This window comes from Wolffia australiana, chromosome 6 (genome assembly GCF_029677425.1).
Source record: "Wolffia australiana isolate 7733 chromosome 6, ASM2967742v1".
NCBI lineage: Eukaryota > Viridiplantae > Streptophyta > Magnoliopsida > Alismatales > Araceae > Wolffia > Wolffia australiana.
The window spans coordinates 1,425,203-1,452,346 of record NC_135840.1 but is presented as its reverse complement, the minus strand read 5'-3'; the positions used below and the strand labels follow the sequence as shown (position 1 = coordinate 1,452,346).

General features: G+C 43.1%; 2 protein-coding genes and 1 long non-coding RNA gene across 3 annotated transcripts; 1 reads left to right on the top strand and 2 right to left on the bottom strand.

The window, feature by feature from the left end:
* Positions 1-1,289: 1,289 nt before the first annotated feature.
* LOC144704619 (uncharacterized) lies at positions 1,290-2,511 on the top strand. The gene is made up of 2 exons (XR_013581863.1): positions 1,290-1,340; positions 2,058-2,511. It is a non-coding gene; the product is annotated as an uncharacterized LOC144704619 (long non-coding RNA).
* An 11,677-nt stretch (positions 2,512-14,188) lies between these two features.
* On the bottom strand, positions 14,189-19,919 carry LOC144704931 (receptor protein kinase TMK1-like). Its single transcript, XM_078577518.1, has 4 exons — positions 17,671-19,919; positions 16,857-17,075; positions 15,249-15,809; positions 14,189-14,380 (listed from the first exon to the last, which is right to left on the bottom strand). The coding sequence occupies exons 1-3, from the start codon at positions 19,721-19,723 to the stop codon at positions 15,271-15,273; spliced, it is 2,811 nt and encodes a 936-aa protein (XP_078433644.1). The 5' UTR covers positions 19,724-19,919; the 3' UTR covers positions 14,189-14,380; positions 15,249-15,270.
* Positions 19,920-21,007: 1,088 nt separating this feature from the next.
* On the bottom strand, positions 21,008-25,858 carry LOC144704726 (purple acid phosphatase 4-like). The gene is made up of 7 exons (XM_078577249.1): positions 25,602-25,858; positions 23,280-23,436; positions 22,764-22,871; positions 22,047-22,174; positions 21,857-21,985; positions 21,385-21,452; positions 21,008-21,302 (listed from the first exon to the last, which is right to left on the bottom strand). Exons 1-7 carry the CDS (start codon positions 25,770-25,772, stop codon positions 21,062-21,064), a joined length of 1,002 nt encoding a protein of 333 aa, XP_078433375.1. The 5' UTR covers positions 25,773-25,858; the 3' UTR covers positions 21,008-21,061.
* Between the last annotated feature and the right edge of the window lie 1,286 nt (positions 25,859-27,144).

The following is a 27,144-nucleotide window of genomic DNA, read 5'->3' as shown; positions in this document are numbered from 1 at the left end:
CCGGAGAGAGTGATCTTGCTCGCTAGAGATGTGAGGCCAACTGCACATGAGTGAGAGAGTTTACCTGAGGGTATAGCGTTATACCTAGAAACAAGTACACTCCCTTCTCATCCACTTAGGCATCCAAGCCAAGGAGAGAGAAACCCCACATTCCTGAAAAGGTCGGAGCTCAAAATGTCATTTAGTGTTTTAGTTCGGCTTGTGATTGATACACTTAACACTTCCCACACTTGTTGTCTGACTTACAGGATGAAAGAGATGATAATTCAGCAAAGTACTTAGATGTTGCTAAGGGACTAGCAATGTCTAAGTAGGGGGGTATATGATAACACCCTAATTTCGGTCTTTATTTCATGTTATTAGCATGATTTATGCATTTAAAAGGCTTAAATTTGGGTTGTTATCATATATTTACACAAAATAATGCTTCCAAGTAATTTCTGATTTTTCCCTAATTTTCTGTTAATTATATGAATTTTTAAGGATTTATTGAAGCTCGAAATAATTATTTTTGGATGAAAATGGCACATTAAAAAGTTTATTTCAACATTTATCAACATGGGAATTAATCAGGGAATTTTCTAGAATTTTCTAGAATTTTTTACGAATTTTTAGGAATTTTCTGGGATTTATTTCAAGAAGAAATGCATTTATTCTATGAAAAAAGGGCATATTTATAAGACAAAAAAATGTATTTATGCAATTTCTAGACTTTTCGGGGCCTTTTTGCAACGTTTCGTTGCAAAAAGACCCTGAAAACAGATCTCGGTCGCCACGGCAGGCGTAAATATCCTATTTAAAATCATTCAGGGTTTTATTGCAATTTTTAATATATATTTTTAATGTTTTAGGAGAAATCGGAGGAGAGAGAGTGCTCCAGGGGCATATACGCAATTACTTTTGGGCGGCGTCCAAAAGCAATTCCAGGCTTTTTAAGGACTTTTCTGCAAAAAGGAGGATTCAAAATGCGCCAGCCAATGAGAGAGCGACACGTCATTGCGTGTTTAAAAACGAAACTAATAAATAAATCAATTTTAAATCCAATGGATTAAATTGGTTTAAAATTGATTTATTAATAACTTTTGATCCTGAAGTCCGATTGAGATAATTTTTTTATGGATTTGTTCGTCTTGATCCCCTCTTTCTATCTGTACGGTTAGATCATTCATATCTAGCCTACATTGATAGATAAATATTAAGTACTAAACGGGGGTAAAATAGTGATTTTACCCTATAACCTAAGTATAAAAGGTAAATTTCGAGAGGGGGAGCTCATTCTGGATGGTGCTCTATCACAGCTGCAAGACAGGGAGGAGCTCTAGCTTGGATCAAGTTATCTGGTACTTTTTTTCCTTTATTGTATTTGAACTTTTATGCATTTTGAATGAATTAGGTTAAGTTGTTTGTTTCTTCATCTCTATTCTGATCTGAACTTCTAAATCGCTTGGCTTGAGCGGCATGTACAAGCCCTGATTAGGATTGAGAGGAGAAATTGAGGGATTTACCTTGGCATTCAATTGCATTCCAAAAGAAAACTCTAAAAAATTTAGTTTTAATTCTTAGGAGATTAAGATTTCCCTTTTTATTTCTGATTTAGCAAATTCTCAAAACCAACCAAAACTTAAATCAAAAATTTCTTCCAACCTCTCTAATTGAATTCTTTGATCCATCCAATTGGATCAATTAATTCAATCTAGAGCCCACATTTCTTCTTTTCATCTCATCTCTTCTACCCCCCTCTCTAAATTCTCACCTAATTAGGGTGACTTGATCCTCATTGAAGATCAAATTCACTCTAATTAGGATCTAAAACACCAAAAATAAAATCAAATTGAAATTCCTACTTGCCTCCCTTGGACGACACTCATACTTATCACTATACATATTAATTAGAGTTTTATAAATTTTATTGCATAAGCCAAAAATTCACAACGACAAGGGCTAAAAATTTTGCGTAATTTTCACCCCTATTTTTGGCTTATCACCTTCACTATATCATCATAAAATCAAACTCACAGTTGTTAATCAATATGTTATGTGCATTCGCATGCTCCTAGTGGCATGTCTAGATAGTATGGCAGCACGTCGCGCGATGTTATGCATGCGTGACCAGCATTCATCACCAGCTCCAAGAGGGGAATCCACCAACCGATGCACTTGCCAACTATGTGGTATGCTCTCGCGCCCCGTCCCCTTCTACTACATGGTAGGATCTTCCTCCGGAGGCCTGAGACAACCATTGCATCGAGAGACTCAGCCTGCCACCTCTCCATAGACGCTGCACCCTTGCGATTGACAACCCTCATAAGTGGTGTATTGCGTGGAGTACTAGAGGTGGGAATGCACATCGTCTTGCCTAATTGTTGTACCCTTGGCGCACCTCTACGATGATACCTAATGATGGTGCGAAGAATGCACCTACTCCATGCATCACCAATTCCAAAGGATAAAACCAAGTTGTAGGCATGAGGTCTCCTCCATGACTTGCAGCCGTATTACTATTTTATATTCTTTCCTTTGTGTCATGGGCGTGGGCGAATAGGGTTTGTCTGTAATTGGGATATTTACGCTCACTCCACGCCTATAAAATCTTATAAAAACTCCACCTTAAATATATAAACCCCCATGGGTTTCATCCAAGGCACGACTAGATTGGTCTATGAGCACAACCTTTGGGTTGGTCGTACTCGACACCATGTTTTTTGCCAATCACTAAAAAATGTGTATCTTAAACATTTATTCAAATGGTATTTAATGAGGATTTCAAAATGTCCAGATATTATAGATTGTCTCCTCATGCTCATAAGAGAATAATGGTTGATCCTATTACCATTTTCTTGGAGACACTGAAGATATATATTAGGTGCTCTATAGAGAAATATTTCACTAAATTTATTTTTTAAAAATCCCTAGATGATTTTTTACCTGACTGACTACAAGGTCAACTCTGTTTAAGGTTATGACAGTGGTCTTAAGATCTACAGGTCCCTAATCATGTGATTCCCAATAACCTTTACTCAAATGTTGCAAAAGGTTCATAAAAGAGATTGTGCTCAATAGGAGATTGTTCACCCTTAGTGCACGAGAAGTTAGACTCAAAGATAGCGGTTTGATGTAGTCCTTTTTCCAAGACATGGGAAATATCAAAACTGAGTTTTATGATGATCCATGAATGTGTTAGTAGCTACTTTGATGATTGATTATAGTTTGATGGTTGATCGTGCCCTAAGCAATATATATACATATGATACAATCAGTTAATTTTATTGTCCAATAAATAATTATTGGAGTTATGGGATTATAGATTTATGAACTATATTGAATACAAATATTAATGACTTCCAAATTGATATAACCAAATAAATAGATCAATTGCCCAACATGTGAGGTGCCAAGGTATATAATGTTAGGAAGGCACAAGGGGTTCATCAACTCTTTCATGGAACATTTTTTGTCATCAATTACCATATATCTATAATATCTCATCCACATGACACACCCAGAAAGATTTTGGTCATTGTAAAACTATATGGATCTAGAGGGTCACACACATAAAGTTTATTGGATGCTAGAGTATATGCTTAAAGTGGATGAGTTTCTATGAAAAACTTTGTTAATTATAAAGGACCAAAAGTCACAATTTAAAAAACCCCAAGCAAGCCTTGAAAGTCTCTCCCTAGGTACCCCCTTATTTTTGCCTTCTTCTTGAATGTCTTCCCACCTCAGTAAGACTCGAATTTTAAGAAGATCCTTCTCACATTTCTAGTAGGGATGATAAAGAAAAATACGAGGAGGTCAAACATGTCAATAAAATTTTAAATACCCCTAGACGTCGTACACTTATGTGGCATGATATCACTTATATAAATAACCAAAATATAATGGATTTGACTCTAAATGAGGTGATTCTATCATCATTGTGATTTAATTTATTTGTAAAGGTCCATTTTGGTTCATATTTATTCCATTGTGAAAATCTTGTCTCATATCATTAATCACATCATAAATTGAGATTTAGCTCCCCTTAATTGTTTTATTTTTCTTAACAAGCATCCACAACGGCGCAAAGGACAAACCCAAATATGCATCAAGTCTGGTGACGCCGCCACAAGCACCGTATCCTTCTCCTTTGTTGTGTGGACAGTGTTACATCCTTTTGTTTACGATATTTTGGCCCATGCTGTACTATCCAGGTATCAGGAAATAGGAGGATTGATGGAGGACCATCCTGGAGACGGCGCGCCAGGACGACAGCAGCCACGTCGAGCAGCCCGCGCCGATGCTCGCCACCCGGGGTTCAAGTACCCCGCGTAAGAACTCCTAGCTTTACTTATGTTCATTTCATGTTTGTTTGTATTTTCGGATTAGTGGACTGGGCCAATGTTGCTGGGCCTCGTCCTCGTCATTTCCTTTTACTTTTATATTTGTATTTTTTAATTTGTAAGGAGAGGCCGAACCACATCTTGCGACGGTTCGTCCTCTCCCACGTTCTCTTGGCACCCATCCTCCCTATATAAGGGGATGGCATGCCCAAGGAACACTTGGAGTCATTTGTTGAAGAATTTTCACATTTCGTCTCCCCTATCGTAGAGAGTAGCGTAGGGGTTTGGCTAACCTCACCCACGTCGAGATTACTCCATGGATTAGAGCCCATGTTCCTTCGTCGAGATCACTCTGAAGGGACGTGTTCAAGCGTGTCGTCGAGGTCACTCCGACACGATCAAAGAATTCAAGAAGTCGTCATCGTCAAGAGCTAAGAAGATTTTCGTCGAGATCACTCCGGAGAGTCTTGGAGACTCACGATCGACGTCGACGCGCCATCGACCTGGGAAACTCGCTCCACCAAGGGAGCAACGCTCAGACTGATCAAGAATTCCGTTCTTGGAAGGTTCTTGATCGCCCCCCTACCTTGCACCCCTCTTCTTGGCCACCATCCTCCACCGACCTCCTCCTTCCATCCTCCGTCCCTTCGTTCCCCACCCTGCCGCCCCTTCCTCCTCTACTTCCTTCCGTTTCTTGAATCTTCTTCCCCATTCTTTCCATTCCCTCATTGTTTCTTGATCCTACCCTCACCCGCGCCCTTTCCCTCGCCCTTCTCGTCCACCGTCCCCCTCCTCCCTTCCGCCACCATTTCTTGATCATCAACCCTCATCCGCCACCCATCTCTCTCTCCCTTCTTGCCCCACCGACCACTCTTCGCTCCTCTTCCCCCCCGTTTCTTGGTCCCTTGCCCTCATCTTCCTTCTTCCGCCCTATCCTTCTCTCTGCTGCCGCGCCCCGTTTCCCATCTGTTTCACCCTGTCGTCGCGCCTCTTGCCCTGCCTCAACCCGCCCGAACGGCAGGCTCTCGACCGTGACCACCTTCCTCACCGGTGCGCACGTCAACGCCACGTCCGGGCGTGCTCGCCGCTCGACGAACGACGCCGTGCGTGAAGGTGGTACCCGCGCGTGCGTCCGCCCGCCGCAGCCAGCGCACGCGCGCCATCCCGTCTGTGCTCATCGCGCAGCGCGACCGCCCGCCAGTGCGCGCACCGCGTGCCGTCCGCCCGTCTGCGCTCGCCCACTGGATGCTAGTCGCGCAACTGTCCGCTGCTCCGTCGCTTGTCGTGACGACGTGTCTGCTGGCCAGCTCACACCTTGCGCTAGCCGGCCGGACGTCCGGGCTGTCCTCACCCGAGCCTTCTTCCATCACGTTGCCGCCCTCAACTCGTCACCAGCCGATCAAGATTAGACACCGTGGACTAGCGATTCCAAAGGTCAGTCTCGTCTCCCCTCCTTATTACCAGTATTATTATCTGCTGCAGTCTCGTCCTTCCCTATCACGTCCTCTGCTGTTGATTCTTGATACATCACTGAGATAGGACTAGCCACCTCGTCGAGTATAGGATATCTCTTGTGGTTGATAGGACGGTCGTTGACTTGGACGTTGAACACACCTGGGTCGTCAAATGCCCCTCACCGTCTAGACGTCTAGTCGAACCCGCGGGTCATTGGGAGTTTGATCCTTGGATCATTCTCCTCTCATTGCCGGCGTGGCTCACGACCTCATCCGTTGACACCTGCGACTGCTCATTTGACATTTTCAAATTCATCGATTACATCTCATGATATAGTATCATATTTCCTGTGACGTAATACGAGCCGATCGATCCCGGCCGAGGTCGTATTACATCAAGGATACAAAATGGAACTAGTTCCCCATCAAGCACGTCTTGAGACAAAACCATTTCAAGATAGGAACTGCTAATGGATGATTATTTTTCTACATGATAATAACATTCATGTAGTGTTCGCCAGTCCCGATACCGGTACCAGATGCCGGTATCCAGACGAATGCTGTATCGGATACCGGAAAGGGGATTTGCAGAATCTGTTTTTTTCGGTATCCGGATATCAGATATCGGTATCGGATATCAGTTGCTACAGTGCGGATTTCCAATACCGATATCCGGCTCGATGTCGGCATCCACCTCCGTCTCAGGGGGAAGGATGATGGTACCGGATATCGGTTTTCGATATCCACATCGAATTTTATTAAGTTACGAATTTTCGTGTATTTTTTATTCAAAACTTTGAATAAAAAATACACGAAAGAGGGGAGGAGAGCTGAAGACAGCTGACGGCGGAACAGGCGGACGGTGGACAGTGGACGGCAGCATCAGCGGACGGCGGTAGTGGCGGAATCGGCGAACGGCAACTCACGGGTACGTTCCAGCATTTTCGTCAGTTTTGTATTTTTCGTCCCTTTAATCACATTCTATGCCGATGAATAGTTCTAAATTTAACTTGTTTTCTGTTCTTAATTCATCTCACTGCCGATTCTTCTTCGTTCTTTTACATCTGATTTCACATTCTCTCTAATTCTTCTTCACTGTTGTACTTCTAAGTCTCCCTCTCTCTTCTCATTCTCTCGTACTCTCCAGTCTCCACTCTCCAGTCTTCAATTCTCCCTCTCCCCTCTCTTCTCTCTCGATCATTCTCCCTTACTGTATAATTCTCCCTTTCCTTCCCCCAGTTGCTCTTAAAATCTAATTCTCCCTCTATCTCATTCTCTCTCACGCTCCGTAAATTTCTAATTTATAGTTCTAACTTCTAACTCTCCCTCTCTTTTCTCATTCCCTCTCTCTTCTCTCCAGTCTCCAATCTCCAATTCTCCCTCTCTCTTTTCTCATTCCCTCTCTCTCTTTTCTAATTTATAATTCTCTCGTACTATCCACTCTCCAGTCTCCAATTCTCCCTCGCCCCTCTCTTCTCTCTCGATCATTCTCCCTTACTGTATAATTCTCCCTTTCCTTCCCCCAGTTGCTCTTTCAATCTAATTCTCCCTCTATCTCTCCTTCTCTCTCACACTCCGTAAACTCTCTCCTCTTGTCTCTCTCTCTCATTCTCCCTCTATAACTCTCTCTTATCTCTCTCTCATTCTCCCGTTCTCTATAACTCTCCCTCTCCCTCTCTCAGTCCATCTTACATTCTAATTTATAGTTATGACTTCTAACTCTCCATCTCTTCTCCCACCCTCCATTACTCCCTAATTCTTCCCCCCCTCCTCTCTTCTCTCTCTCATTCTCCCTTACTCTATAATTCTCACCCTCCCTCTCTCATTTTCTCTTACAATATGATTCTATCTCTCTCCCTCACTCTCTCTCATGCTCTGCTGATTTTTAATTTATTTTTCTATCTCTCCATCTCTTCTGCCACCCTTTATTACTCCCTAATTCTCCTCCTATCCTCTCTTCTCTCTCTCTCATTCTCCCTTACTCTACAATTCTCACCCTCCCTCTCTCATTTTCTCTAACAATATGATTCTATCTCTCTCCCTTGCTCTCTCTCACGCTCTGCTGATTTTTAATTTATTGTTCTATCTCTCCCTCTCTTCTCCCACCCTCTATTACTCCATAATTCTCCCCCTCTCCTCTCTTCTCTCTCTCTCTCATTCTCCCTTACTCTATAATTCTCTCTTATCTCTCTCTCATTCTCCCTTTCTCTATAACTCTCCCTCTCAGTCCATCTTACATTCTAATTTATAGTTATAACTTCTAACCCTCCCTCTCTTTTCTCACCCTTTATAACTCTCTAGTTCTCCCTCTATCCTCTCTTCTCCCCCTCTCATTCTAACTTACTCCGTAATTCTGACCCTCCCTCTCTCATTTTCTCTTACAATATGATTCTATCTCTCTCCCTCGCTTTCTCTCACGCTCTGATGGTTTTTAATTTCCTGTTCTATATCTCCCTCTCTTCTCCCACCCTCTACTACTTCCTAATTCTCCTCCTCTCCTCTCTTCTCTCTCTCTCTCATTCTCCCTTACTCTATAATTCTCACCCTCCCTCTCTCATTTTCTCTTACAATATGATTCTATCTCTCTCCCTCACTCTCTCTCATGCTCTGCTGATTTTTAATTTATTTCTCTATCTCTCCCTCTCTTCTCCCACCCTCTATTACTCCCTAATTCTCCTCCACTCCTCTCTTCTCTCTCTCTCATTCTCCCTTAATCTAGAATTCTCACCCTCCCTCTCGTATTTTATCTTACAATATGATTCTATCTCTCTCCCTCACTCTCTCTCACGCTCTGCTGATTTTTAATTTATTGTTCTATCTCTCCCTCTCTTCTCCCACCCTCTATTACTCCCTAATTCTCCTCCTCTCCTCTCTTCTCTCTCTCTCATTCTCCCTTACTCTACAATTCTAATTCACCCTCATTCTCACTCACATTCTTAATCTAGAAATCTCCCTCTCCCTCTCATTCTAACTTACTCCATAATCCTCACTCTCCCTCTCTCATTTTCTCTTCCAATCTGATTCTCCCTCCCTACTCTCATTCTCCCCTACTCCCTAATTCTGCCTATCTCCTCTCCTTCTCCCCCACTATCCAATTCTCCTTCGTTCCTCTCATTATCTCATACCCCCTAATTACCCCTCACTCTCTCTCGCCCTCCCTTACTCTCTAATTATCCCGCCCCACTCATTCTCTTTTACTCACTAACTCTGAATATCTCTTCTTAAATTCACCCACCTGTCATTCTCTCGCATTGAGTTCCACGCTTCTGTCATTCTACCTCAGTGCTCTGTTTATTTATTGGTTTTATTCATTGTATCCGTTACTTACTTCAGAGTTTCAACGTAGTTTGGCATCATGAGATGCCGTTGTATTCAATCATTGCTTACCAAATTATGCCTTCAGAAACATGAACCCATCTAGAGGCAGTGGCCCAACCCAAGACAGATCAAGGTCGGGAGCTGTAGGCCCTGAACATACGGATGCGAGAACTTCTCGTGCCTTACAGAGTCACCCTCGTTTGAATCGTTCAGTCATCATTGACTACTTTAAACACATGGAAGATGGATACTACACATGCTTACTGTGCAGGGAGATGAATCCGCACAATAAGAGAAAAGCGATAAAGCGCCAGGCCGACAAAAGCACCAACATATTTTGGCGACATTTCAAAGCTTGCAATCCAGTTCGTCACACGGAGCTTAAGGGTGAGGTGTCGAAAGACCCTGATCAGCCACGTATATCGAACAGATTGTAAAGCAGACATCAGGGAGAGCCAGGATGACGAGGGCGGATGAGGGGGCATATGCTGAAGGAAACAAAGAATGTCATTGCACGGTTCGTATGCATGACTGATTCACCGTGGAGCATTGTTCAGAATGTTGCCTTCAAGGAGATGTTGTGTTATGCGACACTTCTCGACTTGGATCCTCCAAGTGCAAAGGTCATTAAGTAATGGACCATCCAAATGCATGGTCGCATGAAACAAGATGTGAAGAAGCTATGGGAGAACGTGGACTGCGTCTTACTCACCGTAGATGCGTGGACCACAGAGAATGGTACTGAACTACTGGGCATCACCGTCTATTGGGTGGACAATAAATGGGTGTACCGAGAGCGGGTTCTTACATTCTGAGAAATCGTCGTCAAGCACGATGGAGAAAACATGGCGGCCATCGTTCTCCAGGCTCTAGAAGAATTTTCGTCGTCAGCATTCAATGACAAACTTTATCTTATTAACTAGCTTCGTGACTTTGCATGTGACTAATTTTTATGTAGGTCTACGCCGTGACTACTGACAATGCCACGATGAATAAGATGATGTTGACCTTGATGGCGAGGAAGATAAAGATCGTTAACCCGACCTTTAGCGCCAGAAGGCACGTCCCATGTGTCGCACACATTCTGAACACTGTCGTTCAAGTGGCAATAAAAAGCTTCGGCATTCCTTTGGCCCAAGCTATGGAGCCCAAAGAGGGCGACGTGACAAGGACAGCAGAGCACTACGACAGCGACCAGGATAACGAGCTTGGAGATATCTTCTCAGCATCCAACGACCATGACGGAGCACGCTGGCCATTATGCTTGGGTGATGTAGTTGCAAAGGTGCGGACACTGATGCGCAGTATTCGAAGCTCTACAAAACGGAGAGAACTTTATGCGAAAGCATTTGAAGACACTCCCGAAGTTGAGGACTCCAACATGGTCGTCTTAGACTGTCCGACTCGATGGAGCAGCACTTACGCTATGCTAATGATCGCCGTGAAGAAGCAGGATGTAATTGATGAAGTGTCGAAGGCTTTTGGCCAGAAGGGGATGGCGACAAAGATGTCGAAGGATGAGTGGGAGTTAGTCAAAGAGTTTTGTCACATCCTTGGTCATTTCGCTGTATCCACCGACCATGTTTGCAAGATAGTGACGCCGGTGATATGTGACGTACTATACCTCATAGACGGCCTCAAAGAACACATGGAGGAAGTGGTCCAGCAAATCTAAGATGGCAATTTCTTCACAGGCGTACGACGATTGCATGAAACAGATCGTTCCAACATGGCGTAAGCGTGTAAGGCGATGCATTGGAAGCTTGCACAATATGTCGAGATCTTGTGGGCGAATGAGACAATCACCGCCGCGACATTGATGGATCCATTCCACAAAGGGGCAATGCTCCAATCGGGCGTTCGAGAGGCAACCATTGCATACGTACGGTCCTTGTTACCGTGTGAATCGCATCTGGGTGGACCGAGGGGGGACGCTGAAGAGGGACCCCGAGGGGTAAAGAGTTGGACACTTGGCTTTAGAGCATTATGCGGAAAGTCCAACCGGCACGTGCAGCAAGAAGGTCAGCGTGGGACGAGTTCAACCAATACCTGAAGGAGGTCGTGCCTGATGAGGGAGTGTTCACTCCATTATCTTGGTGGAACAGCACAAGGGCGAAGCGTTTCCCATTACTTGCTGCTGTTACGAGGGAGCTGTTGTCTGTATGTGCGACAAGCGCTCCTGCCGAGCGCATGTTCTCGGTGGCCAACACTATTGTCACGTACAAGAGATCACGTCTGTCGGCGATAAGCATCAAAACACTAATCAATGTGAAGTGTTGGCTCGGTGCAGACAACAAACGACAGTACACTAATGTTGAGCTGGATTCTGATGGCAATGATGAGCAAGATGGTGTGGTCGCATGTGTTAGAGGTACACATCAAGTTCATGAACGTAATCGCATGTTTCCCATTTTTTACGTAATCATTGTTTTTTATTTCTTAACTTTCGCTACGCAGGTGGCGACCAAATAAGTACAAACATTTGACAGAGCCGTGGTCTAATGCCTAGGGGAAGAAAGTGTTTTTGACATAGCCTCCTTTGTTTAAGACTTTGCACCGATGTCCTAAATATGTAGTGAATTTTGTTAAACATTAAGACTTGTTCATGTATATACTTTTATATATTTTTCTGTTGAGTTTTGCAACATTCTCATGAAAAAATGTTGAATTTCACCAAATTAAAAATTCACACGTAATCAAACAAATGTCGTACTTAGTTCAAATGTGCACTTTATTGAGTACTATAAATATTGGTTCCACCAACCATGTTAAAGCACCACAAAGTGGGGGAGAGTTTATGAAATATTTTTCCAACATTTTCCAAAAAGTTTCTTGAATTTTCAAAAATTAAAAATTCACATTTAACTGCAAGTAAAACACTTAATTCAAAAATGCACTTCATTACTTATTACACTATCCCTTATTATTAAACAGTCAGATTTATTATTCCTCTTACTAACTACTTCTATTATCTATTCAAAGTACTAATTATATTATGCACTTTTATTTTCATAAAATTCCATAATATTAATTTTGTAAAAAAATTAATTGAAAGTCTAAAATAACCATTCCAATAATATCTTACACTCGTCTCTTATTGTTAAACCTTCAGATCTATTATTCCTCTTACTAACTTTTTCTATTGTCTATTAAAAGTATTAACTATATTATGCACTTTAATTTTCCTAAAATTCCATAATATTAATTTTGTTAAGACATTAATTGAAACTCTAAAATAACCCATTCCACTAATATCTTACAGTCTCCCATTATTACTAAACCATCATATTTATTATTCCTCTTACTAACTATTTCTATTATCTATTAAAGGTATTAATTATATTATGTAATTTTCTTTTCTTATAATTACATTATATTAATTTCGTTAAAACATTAATTTTAAGTCTAAAAAAACACATCCACAAATATTTTACACTCTCCCCTTATTATTAAACCGTCAGATTTATTATTCCTCTTACTAGCTATTTCAATTATCTATTAAAAGTATTAACTATATTAAGCACTTTAATTTTCCTAGAATTCCATAATATTAATTTTGTTAAGACATTAATTGAAAGTCTAAAATAACCCATTCCACTAATATCTTTGTCTCCCCTTATTACTACACCGTCAGATTTATTATTCCTCTTACTAACTATTTCTATTATCTATTAAAAGTATTAATTATATTCTGCAGTTTTATTTTTTAAAAAATACATTAATATTAATTTCGTTAAGACATTAATTGTAAGTCTAAAATAACCCATTCCACTAATATCTCAGTCTCCCCTTATTATTAAACCGTCAGATTTATTATTCCTCTAACTAACTATTTCTATTATCCATTAAAAATATTAATTATATTGCGCAGTTTTATTTTCTTAAAATTATGTTATATTAATTTCGTTCTATCATTAATTAAGGCGCACATATATGCTGCATTTTTTACATATGAATTTTGACATATGACAACAATACGTGAAAAGGACAAATCTAATATATTCAATATGTAGCATCTGTGGGCGTGCACAATGAGATTTACATACATGACGGCTGAGGCAAATATAAACTCCAAAAGAATTTAGAGTTTTCCCATATGGGATGGCGGTGGAATGAGAAAAAATCAGTGGATATCGAAAATCGATACCCGGTATCCGTCGTGTCCCTTCGCCTACGGTATCCGGTATCGATATCCATCTAACCCTCAGAGACTGATATCGACTGATATCCGATATCCGATATTCGGATATCGGTTGTCCGATACCGGATGACGGACGGATACCGGTTGGGCAAACACTACATTCATGAATGGGTGACTGACCAAATACCCATCTAGTCCTGGCCCATCCCTCTCATAAATTTACGTAGCCTTATTGGATCTCCTTTCATACTTGAATAACTTACTATAATTTTACTCCAAATGATAAATGTCCATAAACATGCGTGCTGCATTTAGTTGTGGTTTGTGTATAAAATTTTTCTTTGTTGCCATTACTCCTATAGGCTCACTTAAAATGGTTTATTCCTATAAGTTCACTTAAATGCATTATTCCTGTAAGTTCACTTAAAATGCATTATTCCTGTAAGTTCACTTAACTGCATTATTCGTATAAGCTCACTTAAAATGCATTATTGCTATAAGTTCACTCAAATGCGTTGTTCCTCTAAGTTCACTAAAGCTGCACTATTCCTTTAAGCTCACTTCAAATGCATTATTCCTATAAGTTCACGTAAATGCGTTATTCCTGTAAGTTCACTAAAATGCATTCTTCCTGTAAGTTCACTTAAATGAATTATTCATGGAAGTTCACTTAAATGCGACTCCATCACCCGTACGAAGAGAAACTCACCAAAAAAGGTGTTTTGGCTGCACGTTGACAAGAGCTATATAGATATTGAAAGAGACGTATAGAGAAACATATATCAGAGAGATACGGGCAAGCAGAGAGATCTATAGATAGAAAATAGAAAAAAAAAGAGAGAAGGATTAGGAGACAGCTAAATTTATAGATCGATAAGATAGGGAAATATACAGAGATGGATAGATAGTGAGAGAGATACAATGATAGATAGATAGATAGATAGAGTAGGATAGAGGGACAACTAAAGAGAGTTCACTCTAATGTTATTCTAACTCACAGACGAAGAGAAACAAAAAAAAAATCAAAAACAAGAAGTGAATTTCTCGTCACATAAAATAGATACATAAGTAAGTAGAGAGATGGAAAGAGAAATGACCAGGAGCGCTTGTTGCCTCGTCTTCATTAGACCGAAGACAAAGAGCCGCTGTCAAAGACAAGAAAACAAAATTTCCCACATTAAAATAATGCATAAAGTTGACAACTAGCTCGAGAGTAAGGTAGAGAGGGAAAAATAAATAGCGATGAACTTTAGAGAGAGATTAACAAGGGTTTCTCGGAGTTGCATGGAAGGAGACAAATAATGTATTCAGAGAGAGATATAGATGGAAGATACATAAAGAATCATCGATAGATTTAAGTGAGAGATATGAAGATGGAAAGAGGGAGATATATCAGAACAGAAGAAGAGAGACATGGAGACAGATAAAGAGACAGTGAGATAAATCAAAGAGAGGGATATTCTTCAAAAAAAATCAAAGAGAGGGATAAGATAAAATAGAGAAAGATTTAAAGACAGAGGGCAATTTAAAAGTAGATTTGTAGAGAGAGAGACAGATAGTGAGATGGATAGAGAGAGTGAGAGGAGGGAGCTATATATACATAAGACAGATATATAGTTAGGAAGAGAAATAGTAATACATATAGAAGAGAGAAGAAGAAGCTATATATACATAAGAGAGATATATAGGTAGGGAGAGAGATAGTAATATAGAAAAGAGAAGAGGGAGAAATGTACACCTAAATGAGATATATTTGGAGAAAGAGAGATGTAAAAAAGGGAGAAGAGGGAGCTATATCCAAATATTTAGAGAGAGTGAGATATATAGAGAGAGAGTAGAGGGAGGCATACATAACAAAGAGATATATACATATATTTAGAGAGAGAAAGAGAAAGATATATACATATATTTAGAGAGAGAAAGAGAAAGACATACACATATATTTAGAGAGAGAAAGAGAAAGATATATACATAAGAGAGATAAAAAATTTAGAAAGAGGGGGGAATGCAGACCTGGGTAGGGAGCAACTACCAATCATCTGCCATCTGCAGATGTGAAGGAGTCAGCAAAACCAGCAGGCCGGGTGGGGATGCTGGTCTGGGTGTTATCCACACTGGCGAGGAACGAGCTCGAGCTGCCACCGCCGCCATTGCCATCATCCTCATCCTCAAAGGCCTGCCACTTCTTCAGCGCCTGTGGCAGAGTCATGTCGAGGTCGATCCCGAAACCGCCGTCCTCGTCCTGGTCGGCGGGCTTCCAGAGCTCCGCCAGAGATGAGAGCACGTTGACGGCATGACCCATGTCTGGCCGCTGGTGGGGCTCTCTGGCGCAGCAATGCCCTGCCAGTTCAGCCACCACTGCCACACTAGCCATGGCCTCCTCGTCCAGCTCCATAGCCGGGTCGATCGCCTTCCGGAAAGCCTCCTTGCTCAGCTGAACTCGCCTGAACCATGTCACCAGGTGGACACTCTCCTCGGCCTGCGTCTCATCCAGAGCTTTTCTCCCAGTCACCAGCTCCATAAGCACCACCCCGAAGCTGAACACGTCAGCCTTTGTCGTCACCCTCCCCATCACTGCAACAAACCCAGATCAGATTTTGTGTTATGAGTAAGTAGGAGAGTGGAGGAAGAATGAAGAGAAAAAAAAAGGTTTGTGGAGGTGAAATTCGGGTTGGGTGCTTCCCTGGAGTCCTGGAGATGAAGATTTGGGACTTTGGAGAATGTTTTGGGGAGTTTTCGGGGAGGGACTTTGAAAGTTGGTCAGGAAGATCAAAATTTTTGGGAGTTTTCTTGGGCTTCTGTGGAGTTATTGGAGAGAAAAGGAAAAAAGGATATTTACTGAATAGAAATTTGGTGCTTTTGCCGAAAAATGAAAAACTGGAAATCTTGAGAATATTTTGGAGAATATTTGACGACAGACAGAATAAAAGAAGAAAATCGAAGCTTAGCGGGAGTTTTCGGGGCTTCATACGATTCTTGAATAACGAGGAAGAGAAAGAATGGAAATTTAGTGGATATTTCGGAAAAGCTTTAATGGAGTCTTGGAGATGAAGCTGGGAATATATTTCGGACAGAAAATTGGAAATTTAGTGGGGACTATCCAAGCTTCTCAGAAATTTGTAGGACTTCCCTGGATTTTTGAGAAAGAGGAAGACAAAAGAAATAGGAATTCAGGGAATATTTAGGAAGCTTCCAATAGAAGAAGAAGAAAGATGGGAATTTGGGAAATATTTTGCCGCGTTTTCGGAGAAAGAGGTCACCTGAAGATTTTGGAGGGCTTGCAGAACTTTCGGGGTTTACACGGAGTTCATGGAGGAAGAGGAAGAAGGAATCACTTTGAAAAATTGGGGGCTTTCTGAAATATTTTTCGTTGACAGAGATGACAACTCTGTGATAATTTTGGGGTATCCATGGACTTTTCGGACAAACAAGAAGAAAGGAATGGAACTTTGTGAAAAGTTCCTTTGTGAAATCAATCAGAAGAATGAATCTAGGTGAAATTTTGGGGTCCTTTTCAACAGTTTTTTAGTAAAAGAGGGAGAGAAAAGCATGGCCCAGATCAGATAAACACAGAGTCTCAGTGATAACGTGAGAAAGATGAAGAGAAAGACAGAGAGTTACCGGCATACTCCGGGGCGAGGTAGCCGAAGGTGCCGGCGAGGCGGGTCTCAATTGAGCACTTGCCATCAGGAGCGAGGCGAACAAGCCCAAAATCTGCAACCTTGGCCTTCATATCATCCCCGAGCAGAATATTCGACGGTTTCAAATCCCTGTGAATAAAGCTCTGATGCGCCAAATTATGCAAGTACTCCACCCCCCTCGCCACGTCCAATGCAATACCTGTCACAATTCGAGAAGACGAGTAGCGCCCTCAGCATCAGCTATAGCATTTAGCACAGTGATACATTTAGGATTGCGGAATGGCACCCCCTTTGTGTCAGCTATATCGTCAAGCACAGGAATATTAGTGGCAGCTATAGCTTTAAATAAAGCAGTATTAATATCAACTATAGCTTTCAGCAGAGGAATATTAGTGGCAGCTATAGCTTTAAATACAGCAGTATTAATATAAACTATAGCTTTCAGCAGAGGAATATTTATATCAGCTATAGCTTTTCGCACAGTGGTACGTTTAGGAAGGCAGGCGGTGTTCCTGTTGGGTTGCCAGACCTGACTGTCGATCAAATCAGGTGACTGATTCCAGATTGCCAGTCCGATCAGCAATCAGACACTTGGTCAGATTGGGTCCCCTCAATCACAATCAGTCAGATATCTCGCCAGTCACACCTGTCTTATCTATCAGATATCTCATCGATCAAATCTGTCTTATCAATCAAGTCTTGATAAGGATAATTCGATCAAGATTCAAATATCTGAACCGTAACTATCAGCTATAACTTTTAGCACAGTGGTAGGGGATAAGTTCCAGCACTACCTAGCCTCTTCTTCCACTCCAGCGGCTTAATCCCCTCATCCATCCACCCGAACAAGTGCCTGCTCAACGGGCCCTGCGGCATGTACTCATACACCAGCAGCCTCTCACTGCCATCCAGGCAGTAGCCCAGCAAGGAAACCAAGTTCCTGTGCCTGACCTTGGTCAACACGGCGATCTCCGCCTTGAATTCTGCCAGGCCCTTCGTCCCCACCGCCCCCGACTCCATCCTCTTCACCGCTATCTTCGTCCCATCGTGTAGCTCCCCCTTGTACACAGTCCCGAAGCCGCCTCTCCCCAGCACATTCTCCTCACTGAAATCATTGGTCACATTGCGCAGCACTTGTATAGAGATCAGCATGTTGCCGCATTCCACCACATGCACCTCGTTGCCAGCCCCTGCCGTCGCGGCCGATGCGGCCGCCACAGAGATCTTCACCGGGTCCTGGTCCGAGCCGGACCGCCGGGGATGGACTATAATGGCATTGGGACTCTGCACCCTCCTCAGACCCCGCCTCCGCCGCTGCAGCAAGCACCAGCTCAGCAGCCCCGCCGCGGCCACGACGGCGGCCCCCGCGACGACGGCGCCGACGACAATCCCCACAGTCTTGGAGGAGGAACCTTGATCTCCTCCTCCTCTCTTGTTCCCCTCTCCTGCTGAGGACGAAGACGAGGGCGGCACTCCGCCGCCAGGAGCCTTATCCAGGAGAGAATTGCCCGCTGTAAGGAGCTTCACCCTGGCCGGAAAGGCGGGGACAGGGCCGGAGACGAGGTTGTTGGAGACGTCGAGCTCTCGGAGGTTGGGCATGGCGGCCAGTGCCACCGGGATCGGCCCAGTGAGGTTGTTGTTGGCGAGGAGGATCCTCTGGAGAGAGGGAATGGCGGCGAATTCGGCGGAGACGGAGCCGGTCAGGCCCATCTTCTGAAGGTTGACGGCGGTGACGTTGCCGGCGGGGTCGCAGAGGACGCCGAGCCAGCCGGCGCAGGGGTCATTGCCAAGCCAATTCTCCGCCAGCCTCGCCGGGTAGCCGAAGGCCCCGGCGACAGCGAGGAGGGCGGCGACGCGAGGCTCGCAGTCGCCCGGGACGGGGCGGCAGAAGCTCTCGCTCTTCGGGTCGAGGTCGACGACGGCGACGGCGGTGGCGAAGACGGGCACGGGCCCCTGGAGGAGGTTGTTGGTCAGGGTCACCATTCTCAGGGAAGGGAGAGCGAGCAGGGAGGCGGGGACGGGGCCGGTGAGGAGGTTGTCCCGGAGCCGGAGGTCGGCGAGGGAGACGAGGCCGGAGACGTCGTCGGGCAGCGGCCCGGAGAAGCCATTGGAGTGGAGCCAGAGCTCCACCAGAGAGGTCATGTTCTGGATCACGTCGAGGCGGCCGGAGAGCCGGGCGGCGCTCCGCTGGTTGTTCAGCCAGAGGGACTGCAAGGAAGACGAAGCGAAGCTCGAGGGGAGGCCGCCATGGAGGAGATTGAAGGAGAGGGCGAGGTGGGAGAGGCTGGGGAAGGCCCGGCCGAGGAATTCTGGGATGGGTCCGGTGACATTGGCGGAGCTCGCGGAGAAATTGACGAGGGAGGCGGCGTCGGCGAGGCTGAGGGGGATCTCCCAAGGGTCCAACGGGTTGCTATCCAGGGAGACGGATTGGAGGGCGGAGAGGCCGGAGAAGAAGTCGGGAGGGATGGAGGAGAAGAGATTATGGTGCAGGAGGAGGATCTGGAGCGAGGAGAGACCGGTCAGAGAAGGGAGAGGACCTTGGATCTGGTTCTGCTGGAGTTCCAGCCGGATCAAACCGGTCAGATTGCGGATTTCTGCCGGTAAACTCCCGGTCACGCTTCGATTTCCGATCTGGATGGCGGAGATCCGGTTGCCGGAGCAGGAGACGAAGCGCCAAGAACAGGGGTCGGCGGCGGAGGACCAGCCCAGAGTCTCCGCCGCGCCGAGCGAAGCCGACAAGGCCGCCATCGCCGCCGCGTCCCCCGAGCTCGCCTGCCCTCTCGCATCCCCCATCAAGAGAGCTCCCACCGCCACCAGAATGGCGATCCCCAAAACCCTAATCTCCATCGCTCCTCTTCGACCAAGCTCCGACCTTCCAATCTAAAGCAAAGATCGAATCTTTACCCTCCGAGCTCGCATTCCCCTTCCATGGCGGCCGTAGCCTAGAGAGAGAGAGGAGCCGCCTAGAGAGAGACAGAGAGAGGTTAGAGAGAGAAGACTAGAGAGAGAGAGAGTGGCTCTGCGACTGTAGACGGAGGAAGGAGGAGAGCTTCCCGAGAAGCTACTATGTCTGGAGCAGAGGCGCAGAGAAGACCGAATGGGAGGATGCCACGTGGAGAAGCGGACAGAGGTGGGCCCGGTGGGTTGGACAGCTGGCGATGGCGCACGTGGGAAGTCGCGCGAGTCCACCTGGTGGCAGCTGGCTGGTTTTGGCGCCAGCCTTGGTCGGCCCACTAACGGACGAAGGTCCATTAGTGGGGACAAGGGGAGCTAGAAAATAATGCTATCCTAGTATTTGGGTATTGTTTTATATGCACATGAATGATAATTTTGTAGCATGACTTTTATTTGACACAGGAAAAATGAAATATTGGGGAAGTTATTGTTTTTTCTTATAATCTTTTTTTAATGTAGGAGTTTTGACATTTAATGGGAATTTGTGGAAAACAGAAAAAGAATGGTCACTGGGGGAGAATAAATAGGAGAATCAGACTTAAACTATACTATTTGTTTTGTCCTGAATAAGATTTTATGCTATTCTCTCACTCATTTTTATTTATCATCCTGAGTTTACATAAAATTCAAGTATGATTAAAGTCTCTTCCTCTTGTTATTTTTAGTACACTGCTTTGAACTTGAACCCTGCAAAACCAATTGAATACTGTCCTTTTGGAATACAGACTTATAAAATTTAATTCATGATTCTTCGGAATTCATTTACATGGTAATTTATGAGCTCTTTATTTCAGCATATTCCTTGGGCAAAAGTGATTAATTTCTAAAAAGTTTTGGAATTTGTTAGTAGATATGCACTTATTCCCTAAAAAGTTCCATGTTTTCATACTTGATTTTAAATTATCTATGAATATTAGGTATCATCAGTTATTAATGGATAAATTTTAATACCCAAGCATTAACAATGAGCAATAAATTGTCTATGCAGATGTTTGGAATACATGGTCCTTGATTTTGATGAAACTTTGTGGAATTTTTTTTTTTATTCTTTAAAATGTTAAAAGTTTTTAACTTCATAGATACGGATTATTGTATAGTAATAATATACAATGTAGATGTCCTCCATAGTTGTGTTAAAATGGGTAAAGAACCAGAATCAATGAAGTATCATGAGAATTATGAACATTGAAAATGTTTTTATTCCACAAGATGCTTCAAAGTATCACATTTCTAGTTATATTGTGACTGCATGTCAAGACTACCAAAAGAAAGCGGAAGATCCTTACTCGCTTCCCATGTATAAATTGCCCTGCCATTGATGTCATAAAATATCACCTTCACTACCGACAATGTCACCTGCATGGACATAAATCCTTGCCCATCATAGAAGAACGTCACTTCATCTTCATTTGGCTTTAGAAGACCCCTCCATGCCTTTGATCCTCCTCCGCTGGTCAGGAATTGTAGTTCACTGACAGAAAATAGTTCTATTAGATATTGTATAAGATTGAATATTTGAATGATACAATATAATAAGAGACTTGTAGAGGAACCTGTGACGGCTGCTAATGTGCTCAAGGCAGTGGTCATGGCCGTTAATGTAGAGGTCAACATTTCTTCTCTGTACCACAAGGTTGTGATCAAAGAAACATGATTATTAAAATTTGATACAATACTAGGAGATACAAAGTTTTTGAACAAGTTTGAAATTTAAAATCTGATCCAATATTTTTACAGAATTCAACCTTGAACCATAACTTTATGCTTCTCCATGTCTTTTAAAATAAATACACATAACGAACTATTGAAACAAATCTCCTGTAAAGCTGAATTTACTCCTTTGTTGTATGCAATCATTGATATCACTCTTTATCTAGCTAACCTTGTGGCTGATATTTTTTGCATTAAGATTTGTAGAGGAAGAAAGAAATCCAATGCTTCGTTGCAAGCTTAGGCAACCCTTTGCTCTCTCTTTTTCTCCTCTTAGGTGTTTATAAATAATTAATCTTAGGGCTAATGGAGTACCTCTAGAATGGGAAGAAGAATTTCTACAAGCTCTTGAGTATCTCCATGGCTGCTGACACTCCTGATAGTGTGATGTCCCACAACAAACTTCCATCTTGCCTCTGATGTCTCCAGGGCCATGTCCAAGTTCTGCAAAAGAAATTTATTAGAATCTCCCATTATCACATACAATTATTTCATTTTTCTATACCTCGAGCAAGTTTTTCACATAGACATCCCTGGGGCCAACTCCTCTCCAGTCATATTTATGATCTTCTGGATTCTCCCAATACTGCATCACCATGGGGCTTGTGTCCACAAAAAAGAACTCCACCAACCCTGGAATTTAATTAATGGTAATTGTAACTTTACCTATTTTCAGTGGAGAAGAGCTAATTGAAGTGGTAATAGTCTCAAAATTAGAACTATAATGGTTACAATGAGCATAAAATCATTCACAATAATGAACATGTTTAAGGTGAAAGCAAGAAAATGATAATGATAGTGATTTTTGGCCCCTTTATTCATTTAGATAGTTATAATGAGCATAAACTATGGTAACTATAAGCAAACTAATGCAATGATGGTAATGATAATAAAAAAATTATGATGAATATCGCTAGAAGAATATATTAAAAATTAGAATGATAGTAAAATATGGTTATGATAAGCATAAAAATTATAATGATAAATCAAATTATGGTAATGATAAGCATAAAAATTATAATGATAAATAAAATTATGGTAATGATAAGCGTAAATTTATAATGATGAATAAAATTACGGTAATGATAAGCATACACATGTAATATGTATTAAAAATTTTGATGATATTCATCATAATTTTGATGATAATAATAAAACCGTGATAATGTTAAAGCTAGCTTTAATGAAAATAGAGGCTGTTTTGTCTTAATATTATCCTCACCTGCTTCCAGAATAAAAGACCTCTTGCACCTCCACCGGCTATCCATTGTTCGTAAAATGGGGTCAAGTTGTGCCAATACATCCCCTCGGTAGTCGTGATTCCCCAAAACTTTTAGATGGAAAACATTCAAATAATGTTATTTGAAGCAAAAATTATAATGATATGAAAAATTCATGCCTTAAGCAAATACATTTCTAAAAAAGTTCCAAAACTATTACCTTTCCAGCCCTAGACTCAGAAATTTTAAAATTTTTTCATGACATCATTTTAGATATAATCGTCAATCGTGTGAAAGCTATTTCTCACTTGGAATTAAGCAACTCCAAGTGAGAAATACTATGGAGATAGAATTAAAGAGCTTATAAACAATTGAGCAGCACATCCAGATAATTTATAAGCTTAGAAACAACAATATTATTTTCCTCCCACATATTCAAATGAGAAAACAAATATCTCTTTCTCACACACACACTCTCTCTCTCCACTCTCTCTTAGATAAGAGATGATCAAGCATACCAGTGTACCAAGGGGTTTGGAGGCTGGGAGCAGTGTACATGTTGGCAAATGATTCAAAGAAAGAAGGATCCTCAACACTGGTGAGGCCATCTTCATAGAAATTATCTCCTGTGGAGACTACAAAGTCGATGCCCAGTCCTTCACCGATCCTTCCCATCTGCCCCAGGTCACATTTAATTGTGAGGACAAACCAGCTAGGGACATAGAGAGTGAGAGAAAAAGAAGACTTAGAAAAAAGTGGAGAGAGAAGATAGGAGCGAGAGGATAAAGAAAGAGAAGAGAGAGAGAGAGAGAGCAGAAGGAAAGAAACAAGAGAAAAAAGAGAAAAGAGAGAGGAGAGATAGAGAAAGGAGAGAGGGGAGCGAAAGAGAAAGAAGAGAGAGAAGAGAGAGAGGAGAGAGAGACGTGAAGGAAAGGGAGAGAGTAACAGAGTCAGAGAGACAGAGAGACAGAGGGATAGAGGAGAGAGAGAAAGGGAGAGCGGGGAGAGAGAGAGGGGAATGGTGAGGGATAGAGAGTAAGAGAGACAGAAAGATAGAGAGAGAAAAGGATAGAGGGAGAAAGGGAGAGGGAGGGGGAGAGAGACTCAGAAAGAGAGAGAGAGAAAAAGAAGGGAGAGATGGATAGAGAGAGTAAGAGAGAGAAAGAGAGAGAAAAAAGAGAGGGCTAGAGGGAGGAAGCGAAAGGGTGAGAGGAGGGGGAAAGAGAGAGACGGGAGGGGAGAGGGAGAGAGAATAAGAGAGACAGAGAGAGAGAAGAAATAGAGCAAGAAGAAGGGAGGGAGAGAGAGAAAAGAAACAGAGCGAGAAGAAGGGAGAGAGAGAGAAAAGAATGAGAGTGAGAAAAGGGAGAGAGAGAAGGAGAGAGTGAGAGAAAAGAGAGAAAAGAAGGGAGAGGGAGAGAGGAAACAAAGGGAGAGAGGGGGAGAGAGAGATAGAGGAGGAGATAAAGGGAGACAGGGAGAGAGAGAGATAGGGGAGGAGACAACGGGAGAGAGGGAGAGAGAGAGATAGAGGAGGAGATAAAGGGAGAGAGGAAGAGAGAGAGAGATAGAGGAGGATACAAAGGGAGAGAGGGAGAGAGAGAGATAGAGGAGACAAAGGGAGAGAGGGGGAGAGGGAGAGAGAAAGAGGGGAGAGAGAGAGAGCAAAGAAAGAGAGAGAAGAAGGGAGAGAGGAAGAGAGGAGAAGACAAAGGGAGAGAGGGAGAGAAGGGAGAGAAGGGAGAAAGAGAGAGGACGAGACAAAGGAAGAGATGGGGAGATGAGAGGGGAGACAGAGGGGGAGAGAGAAAGAAAGGGGAGAGAGGTGAGACAGAGAGGGAGAGAGGGAGAAAGAAAGGGAAGAGAGGGGAGACAGAGGGGGAAAGAGAAAAGAGAGGGAGAGGAAGAAAGGGAAGAGAGGGGAGACACAGGGGGAGAGAGAAAGGAGAGAGGAAGAAAGGGAAGAGAGGGGAGACACAGGGGGGGAGAGAAAGGAGAGAGGAAGGAGAGAGAAAGAGGGGGGAGAGAGGGGAGACAGAGGAAGAGAGAAAGGAGAGAGATAGAGGGAGAGAGGGAGGCAGAGGGGAGAGAGATAGAGGGGAGAGAGGGGAGACAGAGGGGGGAGGGAAAGAGGGGAGGGAAAGAAAGGGGCGGGAGGGGGGACAGAGGGGGGGAGAAGGGAGGGGGGGAAAGGAGGGGGAGAGAGGGGAGACAGAAGGGAAGAGAAAGTAGAGAGAGAAAGAAGGGGAGAGGGGAGACAGAGAGGGAGAGAGAAAGGAGAGAGATAGAGGGGAGACAGAGGGAAGGGAAAGGAGAGAGAGAGATAGAGGGGAGAGAGAGGGGAGACAGAGAGAGGAGAGAGAGATAGAGGGGAGAGAGGGGAGACAGAGAGAGGAGAGAGAGATAGAGGGGAGAGAGAGGGGAGACAGAGAGAGGAGAGAGAGATAGAGGGGAGAGAGAGAGAGAGGGGAGAGAGAGGGAGAGGGAGGGGGAGGGGGAGAGAGGGGAGGGGGAGAGAGAGGGGAGAGAGAGGAGAGAGAGGAGAGAGAGAGGGGAGAGAGAGGAGGGAGAGGAGAGAGAGGAGAGAGAGGAGAGAGAGGGAGAAAGAGGGAGAGAGAGGGGAGAGAGAGGGAGAGAGAGGGAGAGAGAGGTAGAGAGAGGGGAGAGAGAAGGGAGAGAGAGGGAAGAGAGAGGGGAGAGAGAGCGGAGAGAGGGGGATAGAGAGAGGGAGGGAGAGAGACGGGAGAGAAAGCGGGGAGAGAGACAGAGAGAGAGAGTGTAGAGAGACAGAGAGAAGGAGAGACATACAGAGAGAGAGAGAGAGTTAGAGAGATACACACCTGGGCAGCGACTTCGGATTGGTTGTAGAGGCCACGACGCCCCCAATCTCCAACCACGAGCAGGCTAAGCGACCCCTCTTCCTTGACTTGGTGCGTTATCCTCGGCAGCTCTCCACCGGCGACCAAAACGCACAGGCTGAGCGCCGCCAGCTGATTAACCAGAATCCCCATTGCACAGAATGAAGAACAGACGAAGAAGAAAGACAAGAACGATTCCGCAAACTTGGCCCGTCGGCAATATTATCTTACTTGATCGCTGGCCATCAAAATACCCATTCCAAGGAATATGCTCTCCTCACGTAACGTAGATTTTCCTTCCACCGCATGCAAGGAATATTCTTTTCTTGCGAACTCCGTCGCATTATTCCTCCCAAACTGAAGTCGACATAAAACTGCCTGATTACATTCTTGGGCAATCGATATCGACGTAAACTTCAACAGGAAGAAATCATTAGGTTAACGCGTTTTTTAAAATCAAATTCTAGTTTTAGTTTCTATCTTACGGAATAGAAATTGTGAAATATTTTAAACAGAGAGGGAAGTCAGGCAGAGAGATGGAAACCGCTGGATTTATATTGCTTGGGATTTATTACAGTTTTTTGAATTCTATCGCTGAAGAGAAAAACAATGTTTAAGAGGTAAGAGAATGATTTATTGATGAGCAAGCTACAATTATTGATCTATTTGGGGTCGAGAATATGATTACATGGATTTTCTTAGGTGTAATAATCAAATTTGAATATTTTACCAGAGTATCTTGATACAGCTCTACTGGAGATGGACATGTGGATTTGCTTTTTACTTTGGGGCTTCAACTGGATGAAAGAATTGACAGAGAGCCGCTTTGAGCTAATGTTGGCTTCAAGTTTGGTATTAAATGTCGAGGAAAAAAATGCTTCTTTCAAAAACTCTTCGACAAATATGAGGATTATCAATTGCCCTTGAATTATCTCAAAGTTAAAGTTCAGCTACTCTTCAAAAGGACTCGTGGTCCTTGATCACCCACAGTTGGTTTTCACTTTATGCAGCCCTTGTTAGTTAAGATGCTGAATAAGCATCTATTGACCTCTACTTTTCCTCTCAGATGACTCTATCCCCTTCTAGATGAATTGATTCAGCTCACAGTTGAAGTTAACTTGATTTATGAATGGGGGAACTAATTTCAGCTTAGGAGTTTTGTTTCTCTTGCCATTAGGTTGATTTTTTCTTTTTTCAGAATTTTGATGATTCAATGTGCTGTTCAAACCTCTCTCAATTGATCTTAGTAGGGAAAAGGTCAATCATCATTGTGCAATGTAATATAATATATTTTTAGTTATAAATCATGTAAGTTTAGACACCCTCAGTTAACCCGAGGCTAAATGACCCAAATATCATTGCTTTATTATGACATAGTTTACCACATTAATATACCAATTGATCTTCATCATCTGGTAACTGTTTATCAAAGATAATATATAACATATGAAGGTTGATGATAAAAATGATTTTCCTCGGTTGTTGATAGGGCATAGGATCCCATACAATGAAGATATTTATAACC

Excerpts from the sequence above, each read along its gene's own strand:
- LOC144704931 (XM_078577518.1), bottom strand. The coding sequence starts at position 19,723 with ATGGAGATTAGGGTTTTGGGGATCGCCATTCTGGTGGCGGTGGGAGCT. Across the intron at positions 17,076-17,670 it reads GGAGTGGAAGAAGAGGCTAG|GTATTGCATTGGACGTGGCG; the intron begins GTAGTGCTGGAA and ends GAATTGTGACAG. Across the intron at positions 15,810-16,856 it reads CCTCGCCCCGGAGTATGCCG|TGATGGGGAGGGTGACGACA; the intron begins GTAACTCTCTGT and ends GGTTTGTTGCAG.
- LOC144704726 (XM_078577249.1), bottom strand. The coding sequence starts at position 25,772 with ATGGGGATTCTGGTTAATCAGCTGGCGGCGCTCAGCCTGTGCGTTTTG. Across the intron at positions 23,437-25,601 it reads AATCCGAAGTCGCTGCCCAG|ATGGGAAGGATCGGTGAAGG; the intron begins GTGTGTATCTCT and ends GACCTGGGGCAG. Across the intron at positions 21,986-22,046 it reads ATGTGAAAAACTTGCTCGAG|AACTTGGACATGGCCCTGGA; the intron begins GTATAGAAAAAT and ends TTTCTTTTGCAG.